The 12592-nt window shown below is 36.5% G+C and overlaps 1 protein-coding gene across 1 annotated transcript in view; it reads right to left on the bottom strand.

Moving 5' to 3' along the window:
* Window positions 1–12592, bottom strand: part of FAM120B (family with sequence similarity 120 member B) — a 47815-nt gene that overhangs the window by 30059 nt on the left and 5164 nt on the right. The window contains exons 3-5 of the mRNA XM_085055416.1: window positions 12347–12527; window positions 6168–6263; window positions 31–203 (exon numbers count right to left, since the gene is read on the bottom strand). Coding sequence (XP_084911542.1) covers window positions 31–203; window positions 6168–6263; window positions 12347–12527 — 450 coding nt within the window. The remainder of the gene's footprint in view (window positions 1–30; window positions 204–6167; window positions 6264–12346; window positions 12528–12592) is intronic.

The following is a 12592-nucleotide window of genomic DNA, read 5'->3' as shown; positions in this document are numbered from 1 at the left end:
AGCTGAGGAAAAAGCCACTGTCCCTCTTACCTGCATCATAAGATAGGCCAGCAAGCAGCAGAATCCTGCAACAGGTGCTTCTAGAGCCTGGAGTTCTTCCATTGCATCTTGAAGGTGAAAGCATGCCAGAAATGTACTATACCGTTGCTTTTCCACATCAGGCCCTTTGGCAAGCCACAGTGTTTTCAAATTAGGTGTTCCACCTACAAAAGAAATCCATTATTTTATTTTGGCAGCAACAAGATAAAACATGTCTAACTCATTACAATCTGAAAGGAAATGACTGATCTGCTCCTGGCACTTGCAAGGACCACAGAGTCGAAAATACAATGTATTTGACAAAACTTGCATTTGAAAAAAAAAAATTTAACAAAAAAATGTGTCCTGTAATTTAAACAAAATTTATTGAATACAAGCATGTTTAAGCAGAGTGGACTGAATTCAGTTCTTACAATAACATAGACAACCTTGAGACAGCAGGCATTTAACCTATGCAAGAGCAAAGTTTGCCTTCAAGCGTGCTCTTTCCCTTGGGGATGCACAAGATTAAATGAGGTTCACTTCATCACAAAACAGTGATTCAGCAGAAAAAGAGCAGATCTGTTTCTCCTCTCTCCCTCTCCTAGAGTTAACACATCAGGGGTCCCTGAAGGATCCTCACAACGTCTCCCTTCCGATTACCTGTTTTAATGAACACCCTGGTCACCTATGCCACTTGGGGGTAAACATGCATCCTTCACATGGCACAGTGTGGAGATGACTCTTCTGCAGCCCGTTCCAGTTTGGGAACAAAAACCAAGGCAATCTGGTATTTTTCACTTCTTAGGCTACTGTCTGAAACACTGTTGCAAATATACACAAAAGAACTGTCATCAGTTATGAATGATGTATCTTTTCAGACTTTCTATCATTCACGCTTGTCTCTAAATCCTTAATATTTACCCCATGCTGCCATCTCCCAACTTGTGACACATGTGAGCTAATGCAAAATTTGCTCCTCATTTAAATTACATTTAATCTGTTATCAAAATAAACACTAATGCACGTGAAATAACAGAACAGGCAACTGGTTATGCCTGAGAATCTCAATAAAAGACAGAATTGTGCCATAAAGTACGGCTGCTTCTGTAGTTAAATAAAATGAGGTGTGAATTTTCAATGTGGACTAATTAAGCTACATTTGGTAACACCTTTTCCTTTTTTATGTGACATGCAGCAGCTGCAGACCAGTTAGGAACACTTGGTGATAATAAATGGTTAAAGTGACAAGGTGCTGAAATCTACATAGATGGTGTTTATTTAACCAGGAAAACCCATTAACCAAATGGTATTAATTCTTTGGAGAGGGGGGACACTAGAAGAGAAGTTAGTATTTACTTTCTTTATCTCCCTAGTATAGGGAGTAAAAGACCTTTCTTTTACTTTTTTTAAGACTAAGCCTCCTGTCAAAAGTTTTAACCATATAAAGAATTACTATTATACAGTCCATAAGTTTCTCATAAGTTTTCTTGTTTCTATGGGAAATGTATTATTAAGAAAAAATACCAGTTGCTTGACTGGAGGCAGAAATGCAGGTAAGAGATAACACAAATATTGGCAGTGAGCAGGGTAGTACAGACAGCCCAGTAAGACTCACATTACTGGTTTTGATATTGGTAATTGCTGCCTTAAGAAAAAAAAGAACAGCAGAGACTGACTTCCAGGAAGAAAATCAAATATAACATGCACAAACCCAAAAAAAAGCCAACTTCTCCTACAATCTGTACAAGGGTAAACTCAAATAGTTTTGATGGTTTCTGCATACAAAGAGATATGCCAAGAATCGGTAAAGTTCTCTTTTGCATCCAGGGGTTTACCTAATAATAGAAATCCTTCTTTCTTCAGAGTAAAACCATTAACTACATCAATATTCAGGATTATAGATCTATATTGAGAGAGCTCAACGAAAAATTCAAGACATCTCTTCCATAAACAGTTTCTTACACTTTCAGAAACATCTACTTGCGCCTGGGAAGAAGAGGTACTGATAGATCATGAGTTAACTCTGGGAAAGGGAACTTGATGCTGTCTCCGTTTGCAACACACCAATGAAAGGTGCTTTTTTAATGAAAGGATCTCTTCTTCAAGTAATAAAATTCCATGTAATACCCAAGACTAATCTATTCTATCAAATGAAAGATAAGTAAAACAAAGAAACAACTACACTGAAGTTTAATGACTCTCCCATCATACATGCAGTCCGCAGCAGATCTAAGATTCATTTACAGTAGACCCTCAAACTATTCTCTGCTTTAGGTGCATTCTCACAACATAATTTAGAGTAATTAGAAAACATTTCTGTAATAGAAATATTTTACTTGGGTAGGCAATATTTTACTTTCTGAACATTTCTATTTATTTACTAAATTAACCTAAAAACCAACCAAAACTGAGTAACAAAAGGAAAACACACCAAAACATACTTTTATGTAATTGAAACATCTTTACTATAAAGACTAGTAATGATAAAATTATCTATTGGGACTGTAGGAACCACAAGTTCCCATGTATTACTCAAACATATGCAAACATAGCTATTCTTAACATGCACAAAACTCCGTGAAAACCATATTCAGCACTTTGTGAACTGCAGTCCTCAGAAACCTCAAGAAAAGGAGATTTAAAAAGACCTCCACGGAGGTCAGATACTACTTGCCTAACCACAAAACCAGACTACCCACAAGCTAAAAGAAAAAGCATGAACCAAATAGCTTTTTACCTTTTTTCCTTTATACTCACACATTTAATGGCATTGTCATATAGAAAGCAGCATGAGAAACAGAAGCACTTCAAGGGACTACATAAACACTTATGTAACTTGTTTGAATTTCAATAATTGATTTATGGATATGAAATACATGCAAAAGTTGTGGAATGCATTAATTCTGTGATATCATTTAACTCAACACTTAAACAAAGGTGATCCTCACATTCATACCAGCTTTATGTATACCATCTGTGCATACAGATGTTAATGTATAATAGTAACTGTTCATGTACATTTGAAGTAACGACTATTGAAATTTCATTTTATAACGCCAGTAACAGAACCTTTACTTTACTACTTTACATGCTCATGTAAATACCAAGTAATAAAGATAAGTTTATAAAAATGTACTTGTGAGGAACACTCAACAGTAACTTCTGTTTATTAAGCCAACAGTTTATTAAGCCAATAAACTCAAATGCCAATTAAATCTGACCATTAAAGACAGAGACAGCATTTTGAACTTAAGCATATTCACAGCATATTCATGGAAGATGCAATTATTAGAATACTGAAAGTACATCCAAACTCTGTGGTATGTTTTGCTGCAACATCCTATGCATTTTCAGAAATAAAATGAACAGCAGAATCTATACATTTTCCAGCAAAGACTTTAGAACTTTTTCTGTTCCATATAAACTACCCACATATCAAATATAGCTGTTGTGTTCACAACATATGGATGTTAAACAGTATTTTCCTGGATCATGGATCTTCTAACAAAATTGATTTGCCAGTGACACCTTTTAGCAATGTAAGCACTGCTCTGTCAATGTGTGTAAAACATTATGATCATATTCACTCAACTGAAAAGAAACATCCCAGAAGGAAGAAAGAGGCACAGACAATGCAAGCAGGCACAGATGCTAACTCAGAAGACTGTCTCTCAAAAAAACAAACCACCAAAACCAAACCTAATACATACGATATTTTAAACATATTTTAACATCTTACTTACCATCCTGCCTTTAGAATTCAATATTTCATTTTTTAAAAAAGCTAACATTCAATCTATCACCTGCAACCTTTCCAGATGCAAGGCAGTTCTGCTGGTTTTTATACACACACAAAAAGTTAGGAGGAATTCCTTTTTTTTTTAATATCAATGCAAAATTTAAAATATTTATTATTATGTACACTACAGTTCAAAGTTCATTGTTTCTTTGGACTTTTTATTTTAAATCAAATTGAAAAGAGTCAGGATTTTCCATATATTCTCAGTACAGCTCTAAAGTACTTTTGATGATCAGGTTATCAGTTTTTCCAAAAAAAGATAAAACAAAGAGCCTTCCCAAATTAATTGCACTTTTAAAGTTTCAAGTAGGTTTTTGGTAAAATTTTTTTTGTCTTTTTAAGTAACCTGATCTTGATGGACAGCCTTGAAGTCTAACTTCCTATAACAACTTTAAATTTAGCTCTAAATATGATCCCTGTCTGAAAAATGTGATGTGCTGTTGAGAACCTTATTTGGTGAATTAGAAAGTCATGCTGTGGAAAATCAAAGATGCATGAGCGAATGTAAGGCATACAAATATGGACTGCAAAAATTTTAGAAAAATATTTGTCTGCTGAAGGAATGACAACAGAGCACTAAAAATAAACACTAAAAGTCCTCCTCCCATTTTTTAATAGTCTGCTTGAACAGCCTTTCATTACTGAGTTAGTAAAGATTGTATCTGAGAAGATTCTGTTTTTATAAACTCCATTTATGTGGCTGCTATAAACAAACACTTAAAATCCTGTTTATTGTCAACATGAAGGTGGATTCTATGTGTTGCATGTTTGCAGAGCTATAGAACCAAAACACATGAGATTAAGTGGATTCCCCTCCAGAAAGGGAGGAAGGAAGTATACTATCTGGGATGGGAAATTTCACAGCAATAAATACAGTATATTTGCTGGACAATTTCATATGTAACTACATAGGTATGGTTTATACTTTGTTGAGTTTTGTTTCCCTGTTTTGCATCAGGTTCCCAGACCATCACATGCTGAAATAAAATAGTTGCACAGGACAGACTGATCAGTTTTTACTCTACATATTCATATTCCATTGGAAAATTTCACAGCAATTTCATGCTATCATAAAGCCAATTAGAAAATCACTCTCCTAATACTGTGTCAGGGGTAAAGCACAGTGAAATTACTGCATATCAAATGAAAACTCATTTGTATTTTGTTGATATAACTCACTTCAAACAGTCCTTCAAAAACTATTTTGAAAAGGCTCGTATCTAAAAAGCAACTGAGTTTCCTTTATCTTTGAATTCAAAGACTCTCATTAAATATATGAGTTTCAAATATGAAGATAAATGTGCAATCTTTGGATACCTAAAACCAAAATTTACTGTAAATTTACAAAAAAGTGCCTGCATTTCAACTTCTGAATTCCAACTTAGACCAGATCAGCGTAAGGACAACTACAGAAAGCTCTGGACACTGAGGGAAAATGTGCTGGTAATTACTCTCAAAAAGACGAGTAGATAGTAACTTTCCTTAACAAGGTATCAATGGTATTGTATTTCAATGGAACAAATACATTTCATATGAAAGACGAGAAAAACATCTGAGCTGTTGATCCATTTGATAGCAGATGACTAGAGAGAGAGAGAGAAAGCTGTGAGAGCAAAGATGACTACAACAGCATGGGCAAATGAACACTTCTAGCAATCTTCCCCCTGGAATAACAAAATTGATACAATACTGTTTACTTCCCATCCTAAACTTGTATTGCACGATACAACTTAGTGACATATACAGTGCTCAATCTTTTCACTGAAGTGCATGATACCTCCTCATAAGTGTAACACATTTCTCATAACCCCAGTTTCACTAAGAATGCTCATTAATGTGTTTTTTACCAAAGGGAAGAAGACAAAACCACACAAAACACTTCAGGCTTAAGAGAGTAGAAACAGCTTCACAGAAACAGATAGCCTGATTTTGATTTTTTTTTTATTGAAAGCTGGAATCTCTTTCTGAGTTGTCAGAGGTGATCTAAAAATTACTCTTTTACATTCTCCACTATTCTCTTTAACATATTCTGTCAAACACCTGAATGGATGAGTTTTAGTACGGCCCTATGCACCACTTATCCTGGCCTCAGAGCAAACCTCTAAGAAATTCTTTGCATTTTGGAACTGATGTTTGAATTAGCACTGGGTTTAACAAGACACAGCAATAACAAGTATCCCAAAGCTGAATCCTATTATAATTGCAAAGTAATTACAAGCATGCAGCACTTTAGCTACTAGTTCTCCACAGTCATCCTGGATTCTGTATCAAATATACAATGGATTGTCTAACCTCATTTTAGTGAAGTCATTCTTTCAGTTTAGATTTAAACACATTTTTATTCTACCTGTAACAGAAGGTTGTACAGGCTGTATCAGCTCCGGCTGCTTGAGAGGATTCCCAAAATAGACAAACCACTCTTTTACCAAAGGACAGGCTCCACCTAAAAAAGACAGAATTGGATCAGTAAGTCAAATGCAAGGATTGACACTAGTGTAACAGCTGGAATCAGCTGTGATTGGGACTCCCAAGTAATAAAAGGCACTTCATGATGACTTGTTTGCTCAGCTTCTTTAGACAAACCAAGAATAATAGTTTTAGTATCTTTATGACAAATCATCAGAACAAATAAAGAGAGTTTCAATTATGGACTATAAACATGAGTTTGAAGTGGAGAACTGCAACCAAAAATCTATGTACAAGAGTCTGTGGAAAACAGGGTTAGGCTTTCCCACTCCAGGGCAGTTGAGGAAGCTCTGGAGGCATCTGGCATAGCTTAGGGACCTACATGAGCTACCTCAGTCTCTTAAGATTGTCACACTGTCACATATGTAGGCAGTGCTTAATATGATTCACCTCCCAACTTGCCATGACATTTCCTGTGTCAGGGTTTGAGCCAAAATCTTTATAGGGAGGCATCTTTATAGGGATGGCCATTTGAAAGCTGACAGCAGTGGAGTCATCCCACTGTCAGATGCAGAACTTTTACAGCCTATTGCTCCAGACCTTTTATCAAGCATAAAACAATTGTTTATAAATAATAGCTCAAGTGGCTTTCCTAGTCCCTAACCTCAACCCTGCTCAGCCCCCCTAAAGAGTAAGGTGCCCCTTAAATTAAAAATCTCATTACAGGAATTGTGCATTTAACCACTTGATGCTTAAAAAAACCCCAAACAAACCAACCCTCAGCAAAAAACCCAAGCATTTAAGAATTTTTGAAATGCAGACTATCCAATTTACAATAGTCAGCTCAAAATAATTCCAATGCAAGTCTTCATAAAAAAAAAACCAAAACATCAAAGAAGCGTAGAATCAGTGTTACTATGAATGGTGCTTTTGCATTCTGTCCAGATTTTTGCCTATGGTAACCATGTCATAGTGTCCTTAACTGCCACTTTCTGTAGTCTGGTAAACAGTAGGAATTAAAGAAGTTTAGCTAGTCCTGGGCACTTGGAGTGGTGTTTTCAATTTCTTTTCTTTTTTTTCCTCCTCTTGTCCTTTTCCAGATTCACAGAACTGCATCTCTAATTTCTTCCAGCTCTCACCCAGTACTGAAGCCACTATTCTTAAAAATTCCTGCTTTCTATCCCCTATTCAAATCTCCCTGAAATTTACTGCACAAGTATTTCTGATGCCACATTGGGAACCCTAATCAAAAACCTCCCTTAGATTAAACCACACTACACAAATCTCTCCAACACTGTCTTTCCTTCTCCACCCAAAAATGTTTTGTCACATTGATTTCCTGACCTCATTCACAGCTCAATGCTGGAGATAACTGTTGGCATGAATGAATGAGTAGTGTGCTATAGTGCAAGGGCAGAAATTCCTCAGATGGATTTCTAGTGTTAGGGATAAGAGAAGGGGAAAAGAACATGACAAAATCTGTTTTACAACCCTGCTTCTTCCTTCCTTCCTTCCACATGGACCTGCAGCACAAACTCCCAATAAAGATGAGAGACTGAAGAACCAACACATGGACTAAGAGGGACAGTATTACACTTGGCCTGCCATGCTTCATTGTTCAAAAACTGATGACATTAAAAATAAAATCAAAAATGCCTACACTAGGGGGAAAGAAAGCCTTAAACTGTACATTCCAGTAGCTGAATAGTCTCACGTTTTGATTATAAATCATTGTCTGTGATAATGCTATTTCATGAACAAAACCCTCCAATGAAATAACCCAAAGTCACTTTCAGAAACATTCTGATGTTTTAGCATTTGGCTTTAAGATTTAGTATGTAATTACTCTGCTTTATTCAATTTATTCAGCTCACTCAGATTCCTAAATTTTAGCCTGGCTTCATAAGGAGGCAAACCTAACACAATTAGGACATCTGTCTTATAATTAATTCATGGATGCACTGCTCTGTTTCAACTAAATCTGACACAGAAGAAGTGATTTCAAACGGATTAAAGTCCTGGACATTTTGTGAAACTGGAGACTCAGCTGACACAGGGATCCTACAAGGGCACCAACTGAAAGAAAGGCAGGAAAGTCAGCTTACCTGTTGTATCCAAACAGACCAAATGGCAAACCAATATACAAACAGCTGTAGAAGAGCTAGAGCTGTGAAAAAAGGTAGATGGGATTTGGGAAGAGCAGGAGGCAGTAGGGAACATGCTTAGGAACACTGTATATTGCAGGAGGGAGTGGTCAAGGACATGAGAAGTTAAGACGCTATAAAGAAGCATAGAAATAGAAAAGCTTTGGTGAGAGGAAGCTGGTGGGGAGCATAGCTCTTTATGAGCTCCACAACTCACAGAAAAACTTAGCAAAATGTGCCTTGATTCTAAATACCAGTGAGAGATTATTTTTTACAACAATCATTGAACTCAGGAAAAGAGAAGTCAATAGGAAGTTTACAGTTTCATTCTTTTAATGTTTGTGAATGTAGGAACAGGACATAGCAGCACATCAGCTGAGTGCTTTTCACTACTGTAGTCCATTAGTAACAGAAGTTTATTACTGTTCACAAAACCAGATAAATAAATACAGCTGAAAGTGAGGTCCTGCAAACTGACAGCACATTAACATACCAAGAACAAAATGGAGGTATGATTACTAAATGTCAACCCTTTCTGCATTGAAATGTTTTGGGAAAAAAAACCCAGTAATTTTGCAAACTTATTTCCCCACAATGCATAGGAAGAGTATCACCAATGAAATTTTAAAAATAGCAGTTCTTTTGTTTAAACAGATTCTGAATGACCTGTGAAAGCACTGCTTAGGCAGCCAAAGGAAAGCTTCAACTATGTGTAAAACACAAGACAGTTGGAAAATGTTGTTATGTGTGTTCCTCTACACCTGCAACAATGCCAGCTCTCCTGAGTGGTCACTGGTGATAACTGGCAAAAATTCTGCTAATGGACTGGTTTTGACATTGTCAAAGCAAGGATCAGTCTGGCCTGCTAATGTTAGAACTGGGAGTGATGCCAGGACTTCGAGGAGCTGGCCACGGGCTCAGGCTACATTACATAACCTCCTAATTGGCAAAGGCCATGCAGGTGCAGGTATTTCCATGGGCTGTGCTAGTGCCAAAACCTGCTGGCTTTGTTCTGAACTCTTTGCACACATAAGAAAAAACTTGGCTGGCCTATCAGGGTGTATTATTTACTGTTATTTTCCCCTCCTACCTGAATTTTTCCAAAGGTATTTTTTCTCAGAATGATGCTAAAGAGTTGACAATTTATATAACTGTATGTAATATTTCACATATTGATCAGAAAAAGCTCAATTAATTATAAATGCACTTTTGAAATACATAGGCAACAAATGCTGTGTTATCAGAATCACCATCAAGCCACTATTTATTTCTGTAGGGTCAAAAAGAAGGCTGTGATTCTCCAACATTTCCATGAGTAAAGGTACACACATGCTTACCATACACCAAACTATACCAAAGGCAATGTTATATAAGAAATTCTTTAAGCAGCACTGCTATCTTTTACAGGCAGGTACTGATTTGCTCATTCCCCACTCCCTGCCATTCCCTCGGGGTATTTCATCACAGCTGTTTGTGGCTACACAGAGCCAGATAAGGAAACAGAACCAGGTTAGTTACCTGACTACAAGAAAGGCAGGGAAGAGAGACAGAGGCTATTTTCAGTTTCTCAAATTAGGCCACCACACAGCTGCACAAACAGCTGCACCAGCACAGCTGAGATGATGCACAGGGACTGAAATGAGTGGCTGTGCAAGAGAATTATTTAAAGTGGCACTGATGGCAAAAGAAACACTTATCCCACTATGGCTTCAGGCAAAGTGGCCTGGTATGGGCCAATGGTTTCAAAGGATATGACATCCTGGTCCTATGGATTGTGGGTCTCTTAGGCACCCATGGAAATCTCAATCTAGACATTCAAAATTAACTGTCTTGTTTCAGAGTAGGGGAAACAGTTTACATTAGTTTTAACCTGCTCTTACTAAAACTGTAACCACTGCTTTTTCTAAATGGCTGCTTTGCCAATTAACAATAAATGAGCAGATCTGCAAACTACAAAGAAGTTAGTTTCCACCACATTTTAAATGACAATATTAAGGAGTAAAAAGAGGATCATTAACACACACATCACCACTGCAAACTGGAACATCGTGTAGAGTTAGTTGAGTTAGCTTCAAATGTGCTACATCAGCAGCTGTATAATGGCAGCAGACTCCACATAGACTAATTTAATTGGTTGTCTTGTTCCAGTAAGCTCTTTTTTTAATGCTAATCCAAAGTGACTCTACATTATACTACAACCTACATACAGTGTAGAATACTTCTTCCCATCCTATCCCTTATCAAATTACAAAAACCAGTCAACTTGACCTCCTCTGAGGAAAACTGGCAAGGGATTCTACTTACTTTGTAAAGAACAAAACTTCCTTGTAGGTCTAGCAGTGAATCCATAAAAAAATAATGCTCACACATACTTATGCATTCCAATACAAACTGTGAGTAATGATCTACACTCTTGATTTTGAAGCAACTATACACTGGAATAAAAAAACAACCCATGAGCTACTAGGAAGTGATATGGTTAAAGCAGTTAGAGGTAGACGTATGCACTGAAAATGCAGATTTAACAGAGGCACACATGCAGACACAATCTACCTACGTTTCTGGAAGGGTTAAAAATTGAGAGTGTACTATGATTTACTTCAGAAAATTATCTCTGGAATTGGAAGCCTGAACTGAGAATAAATAACACATGTTATATGTGCTTTTACTCTAAAATCACTACTTAAAAGAAGACAACTTTCACATTAAAATTTCATTTTCAATATGACTCTAAAGAAATGTTTCTGTATTTCAGTTCTAATCTCCTTTGAGCACTAAAACCACTGTAACACAAATGCAAAGCTGCCTACTACAATGCCATCTTGCAGCAACAATCGTTAATTAGGAATTTTGGTCTGGGTGTTTCTGAAAACATCAATGAATATCCTGCTGCTTAGATGAATAACTAAAACCCAACCAAGTTATAATTATCTACAAAATTTAGAAGCAGTACACCAAAAAATGAAAAATGACAGATGTGCATGATTACTGCTGAGATTTTTGTTGTTCTCTCTAAATTGCTTTGTAAACTCTGATTCAGGTTTTCCTGTTACGGCACACCTTCAGCCTCTGGCTGCTGAAGGAAGTCATGGACTTAATTACCTTTTTGTGCCTTTCTAAGCAAATAGTTTGAATATTAGGTTTGATGGCGGTGCACTTTCATCAATAAAATGTAAAGCGATTACCACGGAGAAATCAACACTTTCAAAAGAATAAAAGTTCAATATACTTTTAATTTTCAACTCACTGGCTGAAAGACACTGTAAAGATAACATTTAACTAATGGAAGTCTTGAGAACATGAAACTGGTCCAAGGATGTGAATAAAGAACTCTCTGTCTTCAAGGAGATGAATGCAAGCACAGATGTAAGTACCTGCTACCGAATCTGTTTATACCACTGGATAAGGAAATCGTATTTTCTTGCACTTGGATGAAAGAACTAATAATCACTGGCATGACTACTTGCATTTGTATTATTACAGTAACTATATTTGACTGTTCTGAAAATTGCAGACTTAAAATCAACAGAAGGTGAAAGTTTAACAGTGCATTATTGTTCTGTAAAAGTGTATTACAACTCACTAACTCATCTGGAGACACATTTATATAAGCAACATAAGGTTTCACATGCTCTCATCTCAAACTTTCAAAAATCTCCTAAAGATCATTGTTTTGCTCAATCTTCTGATCATTAGCAACTTTTACAACTTCCCATTTAGGAGGGAAAAAACCTCCACTTTTCAAAGATCACTTTAAATGCACTGAAATGGAACAGCATGTAGAAAAAGCCCACAATTTCACTCGCACATTTTCTCATACTTCCATAAGAAGTACATTTCAGTTGCTCCGAGTTTTTATCCTAAATGCATTTTCTATCCTAAATGCTGATGTAGCCATTGAAGCAATGAATTCAAGATTTCATATTTCAAAATTGAAAGTGTACTTGAATAATGGTGTAAGTAGTTTAATCCTTACCTTTTCCAGATTCCAACAAGATAGAATAAATATGCTGACGAGCAGGGCGGTAGATAAGTGACTGTCCAGGAATCTCTGTGTCAGAGTCATCTTCCAAGGAGTTGCTGCACTCAATCACTCCAGTACTCAGGATATTGAAGACTGAATAATTTTCAGATTGGATATGCTGTTCTTTAGCTAACTGTTTGTTCAAAGAAGGAAGAAGGAATTATCTCCAAAATGAAGAAGAATCAAAAAGTAACCAAA

The sequence above is a fragment of the Lichenostomus cassidix genome, chromosome 3 (assembly GCF_008360975.1).
Source record: "Lichenostomus cassidix isolate B80296 chromosome 3, HeHo_3.0, whole genome shotgun sequence".
Taxonomy (NCBI): Eukaryota; Metazoa; Chordata; class Aves; order Passeriformes; family Meliphagidae; genus Lichenostomus; species Lichenostomus cassidix.
The sequence above is the reverse complement of the archived record's forward strand: the minus strand, read 5'-3'. Positions and strand labels throughout refer to the sequence as shown.